A 22090-nucleotide genomic window follows, 5' to 3' on the forward strand; every position below is an offset into this window, starting at 1 on the left:
CGCGCAGGGACCGGGCGGAGACGCGACCGCCAAGAAGGGCTCGTCGGCCGAGCCCGACGCGACAATTGAGAGACGATCCCCGAGAGCGCGCCAGAAGGGCCAATCAGAGGCCAAAAAGGCCGAGAGAAATAGAGGCGAGAGCCAATGGAAAGAGGCGGGAGGCGGGACTAAGGGGCGCGTCCCGCCGCTGTTTAAGGGGCCCTGTCCCCGCCCGCGGGTCCCCAGGTGCCCGCGGGGTTGGAATCAGATCGGTACCGTGAAATCTCTGTTATTTACAGCCCGATCCCACCTCCCAGGCCAGCCTGCACAGCCCAACATCCCACCCAACGGTGAGCGCTCCCACCGCCACACACTTCTGTGTGTGTGTGAAAACATGATACATCTGTGCAGGAATTCTGCAGGTGCAAGCCAGAGGAGTTAATAATTCAGGGAGATCCGATAATAAGTCCCTGCAGAGGAGAATGATTAACAACCCGGGAGCTTGGCTTTTAAGGGAAGTTTAAAGCTGACTGAAGTAACTCGGCATGGCTGGGACAAAAACTGCTAAAGGAAAATACAATCAGTAATTAGCGGGAATTGAAGGTGCAAATACCGAGGAAACAGACGTTTAAGTATTGTAAACAAGGAAGTAACTGTGATAAATGAGCCAAGATTTATAAAGGAAATTAAAGGAAATAACCAGCTAACCACCAGCACGTTACTCTCAGCCGTAACAGCTGTCTGACAGGGAACAGAGTTTCAGGGAGAATTATTGTTATCTGAGTCACTTCAAGGACTGGAGGATACACTCTGGCATTGTTTTCTTCTACCCGTGGCTCACCTGTGGCTGCAGGGATTGCTTCTATGGGAAGCTGAAATTTGTTGTACAGAGTTTAAACCTTTTCAGAAGATCCCTATTTTGGTCAACTTTGCATGCCCTGCTCTAGCCAACAGCACACACAGAGGCTTCCAGGCCCACCTCCACATACATCTTTCTTGGCTTAAATCTGCTTGATACCTCTTCTCAGGTTAAATTTTCCAGCTACACCTCAGCAAGCCTCATGGAATGGATGTACTCAGGGACTGTGTTACCTGCCTCAGCCCTATTCCTCTGATTTTCCACTGAGTGGAAACAGGTTTTCATGCTGGTGTCATGCCTTTGGAATGACATCTGGAGAAGCCAGTTCTTAGCTTGTCTCATCTCACAGTGTTGTTCAGGTTAATGATATGTTGCAATATTTTGACATGTTCTATTTATGGATCCAAGCTCAAAGGCTTCTGATCTCTGTGTTATAGAAGGGACACTTCTGTTTAAAGAGAGGTGGGGTGCTTCTGCCTAAAAAGTGCCTTGGTAACAGAGACAAGTGAAATCCATGTCTTCTCACTTGTAGCCTCAGGCACTAACTAATTGAAGTGTTACCTCCCACATTGCTGTGTCAGAAGGAGAGATTTTGCTTTCCAATCCACCTGCTTTTTCCATCTGATTCACTCTGAGGCTAGAGCCCAGCACTTGGGACACCAGATCCAAAAGCTTTTTCTTGGACAGAAGACTGCTGGGTGCCACTGCAAGGACCTTGACACTTTAGCTCCTGCCTTCCTCACTACTTATGTGAAACAGAGGAGGTGGGGGATCCACACTTATGGTTCCTTTGTATTAACAAGCCTTGCCTTTCAACCTCAACATGGTGTGTGCAAACATAACTCTACTCTTCCCACCGCCAAGGACTCCTCCATGTCCTTTCAATCTCTGCATCATCTTCCCCAACCAGGGCATAAAGATGGCAGGGCTGACTCCCTCTGTCCTTGCTGTGTCACTTGGTGTTGCCAGGCTGAAGCAGGACAAGGGGTGATACTCAGCAGCCTTGGTATAACCTTGAGGGCCCCAAGGAAAGCTGGCACTTGGAGCTGTACCTGCTGCAGTCTGCTGACACCTGCTCTCACCTGACTTGCAGGCGTCAGAGGCAGAAGGTGCAGACGTGGTTTCCAGGACAGCATTACACCCTCGTATCATCACCAAATTCCCCTCTTCTGGGACATTTTATCTCTCTTCAGTACTCTTTCAGCTTTTATTATATCAGTCTCCTGGACAGATTATTACTTCTCATCTAAAACTGCTCTACTGTTCAGGTGCAGGGACAGATGTGCCTGTCTTGTTTCAGAGCTGCTCTACCAACCTACTGATTTCTAGTATTGGGCATAAATTTGCACCACAGGATACCATCTTAGCTGCACTCCTGTGTCTCTGCCCTTCTTTTCGAGGGGAATTCAATCCTCAGGGCTCCTCTTGTGCTGTAAGAAGCCACCAGTCTGCAAAATCCTAGTGGCGTCGTTGATAATCAGGAGTTTGGTGCTCAGCTGAGGTCACCCCCGTGAGCAGCCTGGGCCCTGTCTGCATCTGAGCCCTCTCACATGCCCCGGTGCATCGTCTCTAGTGCAGCAGAAGGAACCCTGTCCCATGCATGGCAGCAGCCTGATTTTGGGGATGGTTTTATCTGCCCAAGCTCAGTTCTTTTCAGAGAGACTGAGTGCCCCAGCTCAAGCACAGGACCACTTGTAGCTGGCACACAAAGAGAGCAGTGAAAACATGGGCGTGGTTCGTGGTCTTCTAGGAAGGACAGCAGAATAGCTGTCTGTCCATCCAGCTGTTCAGTGCCTGGAGAGACAGTGGCACCCTGTGGTGACACCAGTTCATCGCAGCGTGTCACCTGGGCCTTGTCAGACAGCAACACCTTACCCAGGTCCTGGGCTGCCTTCCCTCAAGCCATGGAATCGTAGAATCGTTAAGGTTGGAAAATTTTGGATATTAGGAAAAGATTCTTCACTGGAAGGGTGCTCAAGCATTGAACAGGCACCCCAAGGAGGTGGTGGAATCACTGTCCCTGAAAGTGTTTAAAAAATGTGTAGATATGGTGCTTAGAGACATAGTTTAGCGGTGGACTTGGCAGGGCTGGGTTAATGGTTGGACTCAATGATCGTGGGGATCTTTTCCAACCTTCATGGTTCTGTAATTCTGTGATTTCTGAGACCATCAAGACCATGGTGGTCTCCAGTATCCTACAAGTGGGAGCATTTTGGGGGGGGTCTCTGTGCCTGTTTCACTCTGAGCACCAGCCAACTCCACGTCATGTGTCACAGAGAAGAGGCTGAGCCACCCTTTCCTATTTATATCATGATGCTCCTGCTTTGCTATATTAGTGCCAGTCTGAGTCATTCAGCTGGGCTCGTGGAAGAGCCATTTCAGATTGTCAGCTGCCTCTTCAGTCACTTTTGCTTCTGGTGTCTCCTGTTTCGCTGTCCCACACTCAAGTGCAGCCAAGAGCAGAAATAGCTTGATACTAAATAGTGGTGAGAAACCCTTCAGAGAATGCAGGTCTCCAAAATCCAAACCACCTGCTGTTATGCAAGAGCCCGTGGCCTGGAATGGAAGCATGTCACCTCCCTGCCAAACATCAGCCCATTGTTTGTCTTGTCTCTCTAAATTCCTTTTCCAGTTTCTATGTGACAGGTGCTCTTCTTCAGTTGCTCTCCCAAATGGCATTGCTTGCTGCACAGAACAGCTGGGGAGACAGATGTGTATGTTCTCCAGAATGGCTCAAATCAGCTCCCCTTGACTGTTATCACATACAGGCTCACACACACAAAAAAAAAAAAAAAAAAAAAAAAAAAAAGCCAGAACCTTCTTCTCACCTCTTACAGTTTTTATGAGAATCAGAACAAAGGTGATTCAGCAGGGTCAGTGGCAAACCCGGTCAAGCCAGACTTGATTATAGCTGCTAAAGAGGCAGACACGAGAACGGGAGTTCCCAGTGGGATCTCTCCCGTGACTGGGGTTCCCGGTAGGAAGAGACCCCTCGAGCCCAGAGGGAAATACCCAAATATTTGCCATTTTGCCGCTGCCGCTCACCAGGTGCCTGAGACCCCTTGGCCGGGAGTGACTGGGGACGTTCCAGACTCCCTCCCGCTCCAGGCTCCCGCCCTGCGTCATCCATATTCACAAGGGGGCGGGGCCAAACAGCCAGTCTATTCATTATTCATGAGGTTTCGCGCGCTTTTGACCACGTGGGCCGGTTTTCGCGCGGATTGCGGCCGGGCAGGAAGCGGCGGAGATGGCGGTGAGCGGCCGAGACTGGGACTGGGACTGGGACTGGGACTGGGACTGGGACTGGGACTGGGACTGGGGAGCCATGAAGTTGGGGTGCGGGCCCCAGGTCCTCCCCGGGGAGACTTGGCGCTGCGGTCGTGCGGGGTCCAGTGAGGATTTCGGAGGGGGGGGGGTGTTGGGGGGATAATGGAGGTGCTCTCGGAGGCGGACACCCGAAACGCCGACGGAAGTTTCCCCCGTGGCCTGCGCCGAAGAGGAGCGCCAGGCCGGGACAGGATCGGACTCTTCCCCTCCGCTCCGGCTGCGCTGGGTTCGGAGGATGGATTTACCCCCACCCCCCCCCAACCCCGCCATGTGTTTCCATTGTCATTTGCGAGAAGGGTTAATTATTATTATAACTCACCGGTGATCCGTGCCCCCTTTCTGACCGCCGCCCCCCCCGAAAGCACTGATCCCCCCGCGGCCCCGGGCCCCCCGGCCTCATCCCCTCCCTCCTGCCCTCGCAGGACTCCTCCGAGTCGCAGACGGCGGTGACCAGCCCCGTGCAGAGCTCCCGCCGCGGCGATGCCTTCACGTCCAGCCCCGGCCGGGACCTGCCCCCCTTCGAGGATGAGTCTGAAGGGCTCCTGGGCACCGGGGGGCTCCCCGAAGAAGAGGAGGAAGAAGGGGAAGAGCTCATCGGGGAAGGGATGGAAAGGTAAGGAAAGCGGTTGGAGCCAGCTTCTGCCGAGGGTTGTGTCCGTGGATGGGGTGCTGGGCACCGTCAGTGCAGCCAGTGACGTGGAGGGGTCTCTCAGCCGTGGTGGGGTCCCTCTGTGTGCTCGTAGGTGGGGTGAGAGGGCCGAAGAGCTGCTGCACAGTGGGCAGAGGTCGGGGCATGTTGTCGTTTGAGTCCTGGGAGAACTGAGCAAAACTGGGAGCAAAGTGTCATCATGGTCCAGAGTGGGTAAACCAGGATCTCCCTGGATGCATGATGTGCATTCAGCCCAGTTCTTTACTCTTGCAGGCATAAATTTTGATGCTTTTTTTACTGCCAGGCCTGTGGACAAGCTGAGGAACTTTACAAAAGCTTGAATGCTGGCATTCCTAACCATGATTCTGGAGCCTTGGCATTTGTATCAGTGCTGCTGGAGCCCTTTGCTGCAGGGCATCGTCCATTGTGAAGTGCCTTCCTGCTTAACACTTTTGTCTTGCTGCAGAACAACTGTCCTGACACCTGCCCAGCAGGAGCCAGAGAAGGGCTGGAGAAGGGCTTTCCTGGCCTGATTCCAAGCTCTGTGTGTGTCCTAGGGACTACCGCCCCATCCCCGAGCTGGATGTGTACGAGGCAGAGGGCCTGGCCCTGGATGATGAGGACGTGGAGGAGCTGACTGCCAGCCAGCGGGAGGCTGCAGAGCGAGTGATGAGGCAGCGGGACCGGGAGCTGGAGCAGGGCATGGGCCGCATGAGGAGGGGGCTGCTCTACGGTAGGTGGAACGAGCTGTACCAGGAGGGCTGCTGATCCTCCTGTGGTTGACTGTTACCTGGTCTGGGTGGACTCTCACCCTCAGGTTTGCAGGGAGGTCTCTAGAGCTCTGGTGTATTTGGGCTCCCTGTGAAATCACTGGCTGTGGGCTTGGCTGGATTCACCAGTGCTCGATCCCTTTCATTTGGGCTTCCTAGGAACTCATTTGGTGTGTTCTTCTGTGTTACCACTGAAACAAAGTCAGGATCCTGGGCCAATATCAAAGGGTTGGGATTCTACCAAGTATATGCTATAGGGTTTGTTGCTGGTATTGTTCTGTAGAGACTTTTGTGGGCTGAATGGGGGGGCCTTTGATGCACTTAGAAGCCTGTCTCTTGTGTTTCTGTTTCTGTCCATTCAGTGCAGTAATGGACGTGAATGTTTGCTGTTGCATACAAATCTAACTATTCACACTCCTAAAGTCTTTAGCTATGTTGTGGAAGATGTAGGAGCCGGAATAGAACTGGATTTAGGCTGGGCCCGGGATGTCTCTTGGTTTGTATCCCAGGCTCTGACCTATTTGCTTCCACAGCCCATGTAATCTGACTGTGACTAACCCAAAGAGTGGGAATGGGAATCCCAGCTCTTCAACGGTTTTTCCTCCCAACCTTTAGACAGTGATGATGAAGATGAAGACCGTCCCTCGCGGAAGAGGCGGCTGGCAGAACGGGCTGCCGAAGGCATGGAAGAAGAGGATGAGGACATGATTGAGAGCATTGAGAACCTGGAAGACATGAAAGGTCATTCAGTGCGGGAGTGGGTTTCCATGGCAGCTCCCCGCCTTGAGATCTACCACCGCTTCAAGAACTTCCTGAAGACTCATGTGGATGACCATGGGCACAATGTCTTCAAGGAGAGGATCAGTGACATGTGCAAAGGTAGGGCTGGGGGATTAGAGGCTCTCTGTCTCCTCTTTATGTGGGTCACAGTACTTTGTGGCGATTCAGTCCAGAGGTGGATTTTTTTTTCTGCCTGCCTTCTTTGTTCCAGACATCGAGTCAGCACTTTAAGAAAGTCTCATGCTGATGGAGATAAATGAATAATGGAAACATGTCTACTATCTTCTTTGATTCTGGCTGACTAATTAGAAGGCCCCTGGCATCTGCTGCTCATTAATATTCATATTGTAGAAATGCTAGCGAAAGAATATGTGGGGCAGCAGACAGTGGTCTGCAAGTTTGTGATCTGAAAGAGACAACAATTGCTTGCTGTCTGCGCCACTAACTTTCTCACACTGGAGAGTGGATTATCCAGCAAGGGGACACAAATAGAGCTTGTGACTTTGGAAACCGTGTCAGTGTTGCAGCCTTGTATTCTGACTAGGCACTGCCAGAAGAAGCAGTCATTAAGGCTGTCATTGATTAATTTTAAAAGCAGAAATTGTCACATCTAGGAACAGCTCATGTAACTGTACTTGTTGTATTTCTTCTTTATATTGAGCAGAAGCTTGAGCCATGGAACAGGATCAGTTTTATACAGCTAGGAAATAAAAGGCATTTGTCTCATCCCTTTCTATGAACATAAGACACAGGAGGTTTTTTGCCAGCCATTCAGCACACATAATGTCTCTCCTATTAGCTTTGGTTTCCTGGAGGTCTCTGAGAGAGTTGTGTGTCGGGCTGAGGCTTTTGAATCTCAGGAACATTGAGCCTGGGAAGTATCTGTGCAGAACTAGAGAGAAACAATCACAAGCTTGGTACTGATGAAGAATTTTTTAGAGAAATCAGTTTGAAAGAGTTTTCCACCCATTTTCAAATTGTTGACTTTGAAACATTTTTCAGGGAAGGTGCAGACATTGCAGCCTGCAGGATACAGGCTTGTCTGTTCTGGCTGTCCTTTGCAAACTCCTTGAGTGAGCAGGCAGAAATTATAATTCACCCCATCTTTTTCTTAAGAGAACAGAGAGAGTCTGGTGGTGAACTACGAGGATCTGGCAGCCCAGGAACATGTCCTTGCCTACTTTCTGCCTGAGGCCCCAGCAGAAATGCTGAAGATCTTTGATGAGGCAGCCAAGGAAGTGGTGTTGGCCATGTACCCCAAATACGATCGTATTGCTCAGGAGATCCATGTCCGCATCTCCCACCTCCCTCTGGTGGAGGAGCTGCGGTCACTCAGGTAAGCAGCAGAATTACCAGCAGTGGCTGTGGGGCCTGCAGCAGGCTTTGAGGGGCTTGAGAGGGCTCACCTGTGAGCTAAACCTCTGGGCAAATCTGACAGGATGACTGAAGTTATCACAGGAAAAAAGTCATATTAAGGATGAACTTCCAAGATAAAACACAAACATTGGTAGAAAACTTGTGCTTTCTAGCAAGAGTATTCTGTAGGGTGTTTTGCCTTCTGTGCCCTGCATCCAGGGCATCAGTGTCCTCTCTTTCCTCAGGCAACTGCACCTGAATCAGTTGATCCGGACCAGCGGAGTGGTGACAAGTTGCACAGGGGTCCTGCCTCAGCTCAGCATGGTCAAATACAACTGCAGCAAGTGCCGCTTCATCCTGGGACCCTTTTTCCAGTCCCAGAACCAGGAGGTGAAACCTGGTTCCTGTCCAGAGTGTCAGTCTCTTGGCCCCTTTGAAATCAACATGGAAGAGGTAAGAGATGATGTGCTTGCCTGGATGGGCCTGGCTGCACATCCTGCTTCACTGCCTGTTCCTCCCAGCCCTGCCTTGGTTCCCACCCTTTGAACAGCTTGGTGTAGGGAGAGGGGTCTGCTGCTGTATCCAGGGGTCTGTGAAGATAGCTCTTGTCTATTTGAGGTCTTGACCTGAATGTACTCAGTTTAGCAGCCAAAAGTAAGTTACTGTCACATTGTGTTTGGATTGAATCTTTTGCCACAGTCATCTCTGTGGTACACAGTGACTTATCCATATTTTAGAAATGCAGACACAGACTGCCCAGCTCTCCTCCTTCCTGAGTTAGGTCAGTGTGTCCTGAACTGTCAGCTTAGGAAACCAGAAGACAGTAGCAAAATCATTAATGTAGAGCTTCTGACTGTCATTCTTTGCTTTGACACCTTTAACCATCACCAGTGAAGCATTCTCCTCCCAGGAACTGGTCCAGTATTTGGGTGGACAAACACTGTGGAGGCTGAAACGCAGCGGTGAGATGTGGCAAAGTGCTTTCCCATCCCCACTGTTGTCTGTTGTATCCTGGAATTGCTCCTCACAACCCCCATCCTCCCATGCCTTTAGTTTTCTAACCAAAGTATAGTAAGTCTTTGAATGGACATTCTCTGCTGAGGTGAAGAGCATCAGCTGTGCTGATGGCTGCCAGACCTGCTGGGTAACTTCTGTTCTGTTCTGCAGACAGTCTATCAGAACTATCAGCGCATCAAGATCCAGGAGAGCCCTGGGAAGGTAGCTGCTGGCAGGCTGCCCCGCTCCAAGGATGCCATTCTCCTCGCTGATCTGGTGGACAGTTGCAGGCCAGGGGATGAGATTGTGAGTACATTGTTCAAGTGTGGGGTGAGCACAGAGCACTTTTAAATTCTGACAGTGACATCACCAGAACATCTGTGGGGATGTGGGGAGGGATTGTCCTTGGATGCATTTGGGCAGCCACTTATCTTAAAATGGAGAAGGGGCTGCATTATATTGTGCAGGCACTGACACAGCATTTCCTGCTTCCCAGGAGCTCACAGGGATCTACCACAACAACTATGATGGCTCCTTGAACACTGCCAATGGGTTCCCAGTGTTTGCCACTGTGATCCTGGCCAACCACATTGCCAAGAAGGACAACAAACTGGCTGTTGGAGAACTGACTGATGAAGATGTGAAAGTGATTGTGGGTCTGTCCAAGGACGAGCAAATTGGGGAGAAGGTGGGTCAGCTTCAGAGATCCCTTCTTTTCCTTTTGACAGCTTGCTGTGTCAGCTGGCCAAACAGTGGTTAAAGGAATCTTTAGAAATCCCAGTTCCCTCTGAATGGTCTTCTGTAGCTCTCAGACAGCTGTCGATGAGAGTCAGTTATAGGATGGAACTAAATAAGAAAGTTTCTTTGTACTTTCAGAGGTCAAATTTTCTGTTTCTCCCCTTCCTTCTCTAAGCCTTCTACATCCCAACAGGACTGGAAGATGGGAGAGAGACACTCACACTGCTTGTATCTGATCAGTTTTCTCTCCCTGTATCTTGAAAGTAAAGCAGGGGAAGTATTCTGAGAGGCCAATGACTGCGTCTCCAATCCCCCTAAAGGTGTTATTACTTACTTTAAGCTCTGGTAGAGATCTTAGCTTTGTTTCATCTGTATGCTAAGGCCTGAACCCAATACTTGAAAGAACAAAGCTCCTGGATTGGTGCATGTTCAACCTTACTTGGGTCAGGTTTAAACCCTGTAATGGGAGACTTTGTTCTGTTGCCTTAGATGTGCTGTTCTTATAGTAACAGCTGTTGTAGTGGATGCAGAAGCTTCAGTTGAGCCAGGACTGTTTTGACATGAGTATTCTCCAGCACCTGGTTGTTTTCAGAATACTCTTGAGAAAATAAGCCAGTTTTCCTTAGTATCTGACCATGATGACAATTCATGTGTGGCATAGCCCATTCAACTACTATCATGTGCAGTGAGTAAGCCTCTGATCAAGGTCTCCAGCTTTACAGCAGCTGATAAAAGCCACTGTGATGTGTGTTGTGTACAACAGGGTTGTGGAGGCAGTGGCAGCAGCTTCCAGCACCAGACTAAATAATCTGCCATGCTCCAACAGCACCATTTTTGTGAAGCTCCTTTAGGGGACACTGGGTGGGTAGTTACCTTTGAGAAAGCCCACACACCCTGGATAATAAAATACTCTTTGGAGACAGCAGTACTTTAAGAGTGGCTTTAGATGTGGCACCTTGCCGATTTTCATGCAAGATTCTGCCCAGAATGGGAAATGGACAACTCATCTGGCTTTCCTTTCAGATTTTTGCCAGCATTGCTCCATCTATTTATGGACATGAAGATATCAAGAGGGGCTTGGCTTTGGCTCTCTTCGGTGGAGAGCCCAAAAATCCAGGTGAGTGTCACCTGTATCACTCGAGCCTCACTCAGGGGAGAGCAGATGGATCTGAGTTTGTCTGTGCTGTTGCAATGAGAGTGATTACAGTTGTCTGAATGGCTTGGTGACAGACAAGGTAGCAGATGAGGGATATCTGCGATTGAAATGGCTGCTTTTATCACATTGAAAACTCTGTTGTGACAATAGAAATGCTAGGACTGAAAATAGCTCCTGCTGGAAACTTGGGCAAGTTTTTACCCCTCCTCTAGGGGGCATCATGTTCGATGCCCCTTCAGAGGTTAGACCTTTTGGCACCCTAATCTGTTATAATCTTCTGAGAAGGATGTATTCAGCAGGGAGCAAGGTTAGAAAGTGTTTTACAAATGTGACCACCTGCAAAGCTGACTTTCCTTTTCCCTCAACTTCCCTGTAAACTGGTTGTCCCGCCTGCTGGTTGCCCTCCCTTCAGCTTTGTGGTGCTCAGGGCAGGGTTGCTGTCAAGCCATGCACTCAGCTGCCAACATGGCTTTCCCATGACTTTTGTAGGTGGCAAACACAAAGTCCGTGGTGACATCAATGTGCTTCTGTGTGGAGATCCCGGTACTGCGAAATCCCAGTTTCTTAAATACATAGAGAAGGCGTCGAGCAGAGCAATTTTCACCACTGGCCAGGGTGCTTCTGCCGTGGGCCTCACAGCCTATGTCCAGCGGCACCCAGTCAGCAAGGAGTGGACTTTGGAGGCAGGAGCCCTCGTGCTGGCTGACAGAGGTGTCTGCCTGATCGATGAGTTCGACAAGGTGAGCCCAGCTTCCTCTCTCTGGGAGGGATTAGTTGTGAAAGCACCAGATATAACCTCTGCAGTGAGGACACAGCGTAAGTCCTGGGGACATCACCCAGCTGACCAAGGTTCCTGCAGTTTGCTCAGGCCCTTGCTGGTCCATAGTGCAGTTTGCTGCCTTTTCAGAGCACCAGGAGCCGATTCCCCTTGGTGTGTTGGGCAAAGGGGTGTAGACAAATTCACTCTGAGTCACTCTTGCTTTCCTGTAGATGAATGATCAGGACAGGACCAGCATCCACGAAGCCATGGAACAGCAAAGCATTTCCATCTCCAAAGCAGGCATTGTCACGTCCTTGCAAGCTCGCTGCACCGTCATTGCTGCTGCCAATCCCATAGGTAAGTGGTGAGAGTCTACAGGACCATATCAGGCATCCGGCGTCAATCCACGGTCATGAGAACTGTGGCAGAGCTTCCTTTCCCTCTATGTGATTCCTTCAGTCTGGAGCAGTGATCAAGTGAGCAGTAGAGTCTTGAGTAAAGAAAGTGCTGAAGGTCTGTGCTTGCTCCAAAGCTTCAGCCTTGGTGCCCGTGTTTGACTTGGGTTGTCTCTGTGCTCCAGGTGGGCGATACGACCCGTCATTAACATTCTCAGAGAATGTGGACCTGACAGAGCCCATCATCTCTCGATTCGATATCCTGTGTGTGGTGAGAGACACAGTGGACCCTGTGCAGGTACAGGCTGTGCTGTGAATCTGAGCTTGGCTGGGCTTGCAGTGCTGCTGTTGGGATGCTCAGCTGCAGTTGCCCATTGAGTTTTTCTGTCCAGTGAGTGTGTTCAGTGTCTGTTAGTCTACTCCTCTCTTGTAGGATGAAATGCTTGCCCGGTTTGTTGTTGGCAGCCATGTCAAGCACCACCCGGGTAGCAAGGAGGCAGTGAATGGGGATGCTGATGAGGTCATTCTTCCCAACACGTACGGGGTTGAACCCATTCCTCAAGAGATCCTGAGGAAATACATCATTTATGCCAAAGAGAAAGTCCACCCCAAACTCAACCAGATGGACCAGGACAAGGTGGCCAGGATGTACAGTGACCTCAGGAAGGAGTCCATGGTGAGAATACTGAGGAAAGGGGGGAAGAAACACGTATCTAGTCTGCAAATCAGCCTGAGACTGCTCCAGCATATGTTGACACATTCTTGCCTTTCCCATCACAAAAGTCTGTGCCACTGTTTTGTGAGAGACAGGCAGATCCTGCAGTGTCTGCTGAACAGATGATTCTTCATCTAAATGCAGAGTCTCGCCTGTTGGTGATGTGTGGACTGATGAGCTGGACACATGTATAGTGCCTGCCATGGCAAAGTCCTCTTGTTGTCACCCAGTCTGGCAGGCCCACAGGAGACATTTGCATTCACTCAAACCCATATGCTACTTTACAGGGAACCATTCTCTGTAGAAATGCCCTTCTCTTTTGTCTGTGGGATCTCTCAGGCTCATTTCATGCTCTTCAAGTGGAAGAGAGAAATTTGTTGAGGTCAGAGGGAGATTTTTGGAGCTTGGGAAAACTATAGGTTTTCTTTTTTAATTGGCTTTTTGTTTCCTTAATTCCTCCAAAAAGTTGCTGGAGAAAACTGGTTTGCTGATCCTGGAAAGGCCCCAAACAGTGGCAAAGAGTGACCCCACAGCACCCCCTCGCACTGTGCTGAATTCAGATGAGTAGTCTGTGCCAGGCTCTGTGGCTGTGCCAGCAGGTGGCAGAGCCTCCTTAGCCTGAGTCCCTGTCAGAGGCCCAGAGCAGCTTCCTGCAGTGCGAAAGGAGTGGGATCCTGGGCCAGAAGCCACCTGTCTTGCCCTGTGTCTTGTATCCTCCAGTAAGGTGTTGCCTCCTTCTCTCTGCCCTCAGGCGACCGGCAGCATCCCCATCACGGTGCGGCACATCGAGTCCATGATCCGCATGGCCGAGGCTCACGCCCGCATGCACCTGCGGGACTACGTGGTGGAGGACGATGTCAACATGGCCATCCGGGTGATGCTGGAGAGCTTCATCGACACCCAGAAGTTCAGCGTCATGCGGAGCATGCGCAAGGTGGGCACCGGCTGAGCCGAGTGCTGGAGCTGCACCCCAGACCCCCAGGTTCAAGTGCAGCCTCCTTGCACTGCCCTGGCTATGGGAAGAGGCTCTTCCATGCTCTGTCCCATAGAGCCAGGTGCTGAGTCCGTGTAAACAGAGTACTGTGGGTCTGAAGTGTTAAGCTCCTTGCCTGACCATCCAGGAGCCACTCTGGCAGTCACACTTGCACCACCTAAACTAGGACCGAGGCCCCTTTGCAGCTGCACACCACACACTCACACACTCACACAAGGTTTTCTTAGCAGCTCAATCCCAGGTTTCCCATAGCAGAGTCTCAGATGTCTGGATCCTTAAAGTAATTTAATCATGGTGCAATAACAAAATAACAGCTCAAGCTGGGTGCCTCTGAGGGACCCCAAACAAGGCACTGTTCCATTACTGCTGGTCATTAGACTCAGGTGGGGCAATGTTTTTGTTGGGCCTGAGAAGGAAGTGTACCCCGAGCCTCTGTATTGAAAGCAGTGCCGTATTATCTTATTTTTTTACACCTTCCCTGATATTTTGGCACAGGGCTCCCACTGCTGCTGCCATCAGGTGATTGAGCTGAGCAGGCACTTGGTTTCTGCACATTTTAGTAGGGTCCTCAGGGGACATTTAGCCACGGGGCAGCACTCACTGTGGTTTAGTGTGCAGTCTGCCCTTTTCTCTGAGTAGCAGGGCCTGGCTCTGAACAGCTCTTGGCTGGCCACAGCCTGGCATTTATCCACTGTTGAGTGTCTGCCCTCTGTCTGGACGACTCGTGGCCTCTCTCTTTGGCCGCAAACAGCCAGCCAAGTGTGAGCGTCTGCTGGGGAGACCCAGGGCAGTCTGGGTTAAGGGAAGCTGCTCTGTGCTTTCTTCAGGACCAGCCCTCCCACAGCTGTGCCCCTGTGGGCAGCACACCTCCACAGCAGTGCACTTCTGGCCCCCAAGAGGCACCAGCGTGCCCCCAGAGATTTCAGATGGAAATAAGAGCAGTCAGCAGAGGAGTGTTGTGGCTGTCGGAGAGCTGCCACTGCATGTGCAGGTGGCAGCTTGTCAAGGCCAAAGTCACTTGAGAAACACTAAGGGCACAGGTGACAGCAGTGTCATTTGGTTCCCCTTGTGCTCTGTGGGAGGAGGGGGTTGGTTGGCGTTGGGCATGGGAGACTGCAGTGCATCACTCTGTTCCTGGTCCTCATGACTCACTTCATCCTTCCTCCCAGACATTCTCCCGCTACCTTTCATTCAAGAGAGACAACAATGAGCTGCTGCTGTTCATCCTGAAGCAGCTGGTTGCAGAGCAAGTGATGTACCAGAGAAACCGCTATGGAGCCCAGCAAGACACCATAGAGGTCCCAGAGAAGGACCTGGTGGACAAGGTACGGGCATATAACAAGCTGCCTCTGGGGTTGGTTCATGATCTCTCTCTGCAGCCTCAGAACCAGAGGTGCTCTCAGACTTGTAACTTCTTTTCCTGCATTGTGATACCAAAAAAAAGACTGGTGTTGATCAATTTAACCCAGCATCCTCTCTTGTCTGGAAGCACCATATTCTTCCCCCTCTGTTCTCATACACCCTTGTAAAACTTTGGAGTTGGAGTGATAAATCCTGCAGTATGGTGCTTTGCAGGTGAATGACAACTCAAGTTCCCTGGCATCTGCATTTGAAAAAGCAAAAAGCAGAAAAATCTCTGTATGAATTTTCCAATCCCTCCTGGGGCTCGCTCACCTTCTCCTTAATGCATCCTTATCCTGGTCCAAAGACTGCACTCCTGACTCGGCCTTTCTGTGGAAAGTATTGACCTTGCTTGGCACTAAAGCAGTGTTTGACTCCTGGGTTGCTGCTTTTCTGCTCCTTGCATGGAATGTGCAGAGTACCTACTTCCAAAACCACAGCTTGGTGCTGCTGGTGTGACCACCCCCAGTCAGGGATCTCTTGCAAAACTCTTACGCTGGGTGAGGTACTGGGGGCACTTTTGGATAGGAGTTACATTCTAGCTATAGTGGGAGTAAAAGGACGACCTGAGAGCAGGCAGATGCTGAGCCAGCATCTTTTCTTTGCTCAGCTCAGCTCTGCCAATGCTCCTTCCTCCTGACCTGCAGTCTCCCCTGCTACTGCAGTTCTGGTTCCTGCTGAGCAGAGCAGAGATTGCTGACTGTCAAATTTTATGCAGCCTTTGCTATGGAAAACCACATGGTTCTTATTTTTATTAAATAAACATTTACCTCTCCCCTCCCTCCTTCTCCTCCTCCCAGGCTCGTCAGATCAACATCCACAACCTCTCAGCCTTCTTTGACAGTGAAGTGTTCAAGATGAACAGGTTCAGCCGGGATGTGAAGCGGAAGCTGATTGTCCAGCAGTTTTGAGGCTGGCAGCAGAGTCTGCCACGTGCTTCTGTGAGATGAGACCTCTGTCTTCCAGCCCTCCAGGAATGCTACGGAGATCCTGAGCCAGAGGGACTAGACTGCACATTCTCTTGCTTGCTTTGTGCCTTGTGGATTAAGAGAGTGCTGAGCTGCTGAAGACCTTGTAAATAGAACAGAATTAAGTAGTTAAATGCCCAGTCAAGTCTGTTTAGCAACTTGGTTCACTATTTTGCCTTGTAGCTAAGCACAGCAGGAGAGAATTGCTGGCCGTATACATGGCATGTTTGCTGTTTGTTTGTCACTAGTTGTTACGGGCTCCTCCACAGGAGGGACCGAGTGGGAGCATTTGAAAAGCATTATCCACACCCCTTGGATTACAAGCACCCTCAGGGATTCTCTGTTCCCATCTCTGGCGACTGTACAGCCTGATGGGTGATAATTGAGACTGCTTTCAACTCTCCATGAACCAGCCAGCCTCTCTGCTCCAGGCCCTTGTGCCTGACACTTGACATTTCCCCAGGTGCCCACATGGGCTGACCTTATGCTTGGTTTCTGCAGGGGAGGAGCAGGGAGGCAGAGGAAGATGAGAAATGAAGCAAAGCGTAGCTATTTCTGATATTAGTGGTGATCTGTTCTGTACCTGCTGGGGAATGTCCAGAAGCCCCAGCAAAGAGGCTTCCCTTGCCTGACTGGGTGTTATCTCTGTGCTGGTGTCAGCAGATGTCAATTTATGCTGGATCAAAGTGCTACCTTTGGCACCTAAACCACCCTCTCTCACACCTGTTTCTTAAGGGTGAAGAACCCATAGTGATGGTTTTGGGCATAACAATGGAGGAGAAGCCCTGAGCTGGATGTTTTCAGGGAGGACAAGATGGGCTCAGTGTTCTTATGCAATTTTCTTGCTGTATGTGTTTTAAATACATTTTTTTCAATACTTCTGTGTCTCCTCCTCTTTTGGGAACTCCTGCAGCCAAGGGGGAAAGCAAAAGCATAAGCAAGCAACTTGGATGCTGGAACAGTTGTTCTGCAGTTTGTGGGATTGGGTTTGGGTACAGACACACCCCATATTTGTGCTTCAACTTAGTAGGAACTGACAGTGCCCAGGAGACAGTGTCATGAACGCTGCCTTTCCCACCAAAGGCCTGCCTACAGTGTCTCTTTTCCTGTCTTTCCTGCTTATGTCTGTATCCCAAGATACAGACTATCCTATAACAGTATGTATTTCCCACCTCCCTTCTGTATGCACACTTGGGTTAGACAGCCTTGATCTCATGTCTTGGCTGCCACTTGGATTCCAGTCTGGGCAAGGTGCAGCTGAGGTCTGCAGTGACTGTGCTTTGCCTGGCCAGAGCCGCGGGACTGTAAGGCATCTCCAGCCTGAGCTCGAGGGAATTTCTCAGCTGGCTACTGCAGTTCTGTGCTGGCCAAGCAGACATGTCCCTGGCTGCTGACACGGACACCATGGGGTTTGTCACGGTGATGTGCCTGCATGTGTGTCCTCTCAGCCTGGTGGTTACTGGGAGCCAGCAGTGCTTGAACCCTGCTGGGGGCTGAGCACATGACTCTCAGCCTGAAACTGGCTCGGCGTGTTGCCTTTTCTGTCTGCCAGCTCCCTCCTGTGTATTTGTTTAACTGTTTTGGCTGTTTTCTTCTCTTCCCACTGGGTCTGTGTCTACCAGGGCTTTCTGCGGGCAGCCCATAGAGACACTTGCCTGGCATTCCCTCCCTGCCTGATTGAGCCCTTTGCCCCTGAATGTGTGCCTGGGTCAGGTCTGCACTGGGGATGGCTGAGCTACTGTGTGCCTGAAACTGCCTGGTGAGGTCCAATGTGGTTCCTCAGGGCTGGACACAGAGCCATTAGCTCCTCACCTCCTAATGCCAGAGGCCATGGGCAGAGACATGGGGAGAGCAGCTGCCAGCGCATGCACACTGTGCCCAGCTCCGTGGGAACCCACACACCTTACCAGGGAAGGTGCTGGCCCTGAGAGAGCAAAACCAGTGATAATGAGGGATGAAACTCTTGTCAAGCAAACTGGTGTGTTGTGATGAATGTTGGGTGTGGGAGAAGAAAGAGGCTTTCTGTCACACTGTAGAAATACAAAATGCTTTGTAAACACTTGCAACCTTGTGAAGCCTCTGCTATGCCTGTAGTGACCCACAGAGTTAAATATGTGGGCAAATGTCATCACAAACCATGAGAGAATACACAGGAATGGGGCTGGACTCCTGATTTTCCCAGCTCCTTGCCCTGCTGCTGGACAGGGCTGTTGAGAGGCACCAGTCAGGTTTGTCCTACAGCTTTCTCCTGCCTCCTGTGCTCTGGTCCCACCTCACTGGATTCACAGGGGGAGCAGTGGCGATGCCATTGTTGGAGGCACTTGTTTGTCATTTTGCTCACTCTGCCTCCCAAATCCTCACCACAAAGGCAGTTGTGCCCTCCCACCGTGTTGTGTTGCCAGCATCCAGCAGCGCAATGAATTCTTGCAGCTGCGCCCTTGCTAATGTTGGCATCAGCTGCTCAGTGGAGTGTTAATGCCAGTCTGAAGGCATGTTCCTCCTCTCACGGCCACTGAGCTTTTCAGGTCCCCTGGAGCAAGTTTTGGCTGTTCACAGCATCAGGTGTCTGGTCTGGACAGGGGTGCAGACAGGGGTGAAAACAGATGCTGCTCTGAGCAGGGACTGCCTTGCCAGGAGGCATGTTCCAGCTGAACGTAGCAAGGATTTTACTGCAGGGCTCTGGAGATCAGCGAGCCAAGCCACACTCATGAAGCGAGGAGTTGCTCCCCTGACAACCCTGAGTTTAGCCAAGCTTGAGCACTTGGCTTCCCACTGCTGTGATTCAAACACTGCACAGTGCCTCTGACAGCCTGGGGCAAAGGCAAGAGTCTGGGGGAGGTGGGGTCTGTCCAAAGCAGGCTATGCCTGGGTTTGGATGGAAGATGATGAGGGTGCTCCTTGCAGAGCAGACAGAGCTTTGTGGAGCCAGGTGGTGTCCCTTCCTGTGGTCATTGTCCCCTTGGGGCTATGGTTGTTGGCAAATACTGGGTCAGGCTGGCTTCAGAGAGCATCTGGATTTGAATAGGGCATGATGGGCCTGATCCTGATCCAGTTTGATTTGAATATGCTGTGTGCACTGAGAAAGCAGCAGGGCTCTCTGCATCTCATAATAAGCTGTTTGACCTTAGCTCAGCATGGAGCAAATACACACACACACTCTCAAAACCAGCACATACATACCTGCTTGGGGTACATGAGCAGGTGCCAGCAGATACCACCTCACAGGTCAGGATGTATGATCTAGGGAAAACGGGGAAATAAGCCCCTTCCTGCCAGCAGGGTTTAGATTCTTGATAGCTTCTGCCTTTACTGTGATCATAAACCAACACACTACATCTGGAAGTCCTGGGCTGTATCCAGTGTGCTAGTGGCTGTTTCTGAGCCTGCCTGTCAAATAGTAGATGCCCCTTGAATAGGGGAAGTTCTATATTCAGCAATGTGTTTTTCCTCAAATTAATGCCAAAGCCTCTTGGAAAAATTAGCATATGCAGCATTTCTGGAACAGCAGTGTTTCACTTTCTCCCATGCCAGACCTTGGCTGATACCCACTCTGTCCAACTCCTCTGTTTACTAACGAGCTGCCTGGAAACTGGTTCACAAGAACTTTCACAGTGTAACTGTGCTCAGGATGTAGCAGTTGTATTGGATAGTGTCACCTTCCTGTCCTAGAACAGTCCAACCAACTGCAGTTCAGTCAGGAGGGCTGTTTCAGGTGCTTACAGCTCTGCCCTTGTGGACCTCAACTGACCTGAATACCTGAATTCCATCTTATGAAGACAGCATGGGAATATGTTTACAGAAGATATGTGTCTATAGATAGAGGTGAGTCACTGCAAACAGCTACCTCTCCTGCTGTGCTGCATGGAGGATGCACTCTGAACTTTTCAGTGTTTTTCTATCTCCTAAAATACTGTTCTACTTAACAAAGCAGAGCCAAAATTGGATCAGACTTCTGCTGTATTTTGCATCTATTATACAGTTCTCGCTGCCATCACTGATTTAATGTCTCCATTATCATGGAGCACTGCTCTGCCAAGGACTCCAGCCATCCAGCATGCTTCTTGGCCACAACTAAACATCTGTGAGGAGCCTTGACAGACTGCTGAGCTCCGCATCTTTAAAGCAAAAGCACCTTGAAAGGGCTTATGCTTCTTTCTGCTCATCTTGGAGGTCACTTCCCTCTAAACGTGAGGCAAAGCTGTGGGGGGAAACCAGGGGCAGCGTCAAGTTTCTTCTTTGGCTAATCCAGTGCTTAGGGAGATCTGAAAGTAACTGTCCTTTGTAAAAGATGCTGAGGAGCATCAGTCCCATCAAAGCACATGGAAACACAAATGTGGGAATGCCAGTAGACCCCGTGAGCTGGTGTGTGGCTCTCCTCAGAGCCAAGAGACACCAGCCCTCTTCAGATACAGGCTGGTCCCTCTGCTCTGAAAATACCTACCCACATTTCAGCTTAGCTAGCTATTAAAAAAATAGGAGTTTTTCGAAAAATGACATTAGCCTTCTCACTTTAGCAAGGAAAGGTAGAAACCACCTCTGGGGTCTACCCAGTGAAGATACTTTGGTCGTTAAGGGATAGAAACTCCCCTCCAATTTCTCAAGTTACTTTGCAAGGAAAGAGACTTTTGTTTTCTAGGTGCTGAGGGTACTAATGGGCTGTAATTATCCAGACCAGGATCTCCTGAGTCTCTCTCCACACCCACGGCTTAGTGCTCTATTTAAGCTCAGCCTGGGGCCCCCTCTGAGCTTTGAGGCAGAAAGCATTAGTTTGTGACTTACTGTGCCTGGTCACACTCCCTGCTGCTTTGGGCTGTGATGTGTGGACTGCCTTCTTTATTTTTGTTGTCTTCTGCAGTTATGGACCTGCCAAGTGGTCACTGGATGGTGTCTTACCATCAGCAGACCTTGACTAACCTACAGACTGACCGCCCAGTTTGCTGTTGGTCTGGCTTCATTACCATGAGCTTCTGGACTCCTGGTTGAATCTGGCTGCCATCTCTGAGCTGCTCCATTCATCTGCCTTGGGTACTAGGGGGCCTGTCTTGCTGGCTGTGGTACTCAGCTCCCTGCTCCTCAAACCCAGCACGGTAAGGGCTTAGCAGTCACTTCTTTGGGCTCTGGTCATATCTCTAAAACAGGCAGAGCTAAGACCAAACCTTCTGTGCCTTGTCACTGATCTCTTGACTCTACTAGGCTTTAGCCTGCTTATCCTTCTGCCCTAGTCAAAAGCTTTAGAAGTTCTGAGGCTTGCTGCCCTCATGACATCTCCATTTCTGCAAATTTTTCATCCCTTCCAGAAAGGCATTTGCTTAGTGTCTGAGTTGATGAGCTCAACACAGAGATAAAGGGGTTCCCTAAGCTGTGCTGTACAGAAGCCCAGATTAAATGATGTGAATAACCCCAAACAAATATAGTCCTTTCGCCTTCCTGGCTGGGAGCTCAGAAGTGACCCCCTGTGCAAATGGAGGGCTGCAACCATCCCCCTGCATGCCAGCTCCAACAGAGCAATGTGACAGGGTTACCATTCCCCTCGAGTGAGGAGCCCTGTCCCCTGGACTATAAGGAAACCTGCATGAGCTCTCAGCTGCAGAGCTGTCTGATTCCTTGCCCCAGGTGGCTCTGTTAAAGGTTATTCTGGCCCCTTAATCAAATTCAATATAGCTCTGTTTTGCTCTGCCCTCTAGGAATCTGCTGAGGTTTGCTGTCAGACTGGCTATTAATGCAGCAATCAGCTCTGCTTTGGTGAGAAGAGAAAAGTAAACCTTCAGGGATGGGAGACAGCAGGGGCACGTGGAAACTGGAAAAGTAAAGCACAACTCATGCTTGTTCTTCTGCACTTTACAGCAGGGAATGGGAAACAAGCAGGGCTGGTGGCAGCACTGTGTCCCAGGTGGGCAGCGTGCCCTCCCCTAAGGGGAGCAAGCTGATGCAGAGAGATAAAGAAAGACTCAAACTGATACAGAAAATCTTGCTTGGGCTCTAAATAGAGCAGAATCTGTTCCCTTCTAATTACAGCCTATCCTGGAAGGCATTAGTTGCTCCAGGTCACTCCTCTTGGAAGTGTTTATTATACATCTTCCCCAGCAGGATTTTGGATGAGAGCAGGAACTGTGTGTTTTGCCCAGAGAATGGCTGTGTGCCTGGGCTGCGCAGGAATAGAGCGGGTACCCGCCCCTGCTTGGTACAGTCAAAATGTTTCACGGTGTCCCAGCATTAAAAAGGCTAAGTCAGCAAATAAGCTTATATA

General features: G+C 50.4%; 1 protein-coding gene across 1 annotated transcript; it reads left to right on the top strand.

Moving 5' to 3' along the window:
• Window positions 1–4013: 4013 nt before the first annotated feature.
• Window positions 4014–16720, top strand: MCM2 (minichromosome maintenance complex component 2). Its single transcript, XM_064667507.1, has 16 exons — window positions 4014–4091; window positions 4588–4778; window positions 5372–5547; window positions 6200–6463; window positions 7481–7700; window positions 7966–8173; window positions 8888–9022; window positions 9213–9404; window positions 10478–10571; window positions 11100–11350; window positions 11601–11727; window positions 11951–12063; window positions 12199–12441; window positions 13232–13414; window positions 14644–14799; window positions 15676–16720. The coding sequence occupies exons 1-16, from the start codon at window positions 4086–4088 to the stop codon at window positions 15784–15786; spliced, it is 2670 nt and encodes an 889-aa protein (XP_064523577.1). The 5' UTR covers window positions 4014–4085; the 3' UTR covers window positions 15787–16720.
• Window positions 16721–22090: the final 5370 nt, after the last annotated feature.

The sequence above is a fragment of the Pseudopipra pipra genome, chromosome 11, assembly GCF_036250125.1.
Source record: "Pseudopipra pipra isolate bDixPip1 chromosome 11, bDixPip1.hap1, whole genome shotgun sequence".
Lineage (NCBI taxonomy): Eukaryota > Metazoa > Chordata > Aves > Passeriformes > Pipridae > Pseudopipra > Pseudopipra pipra.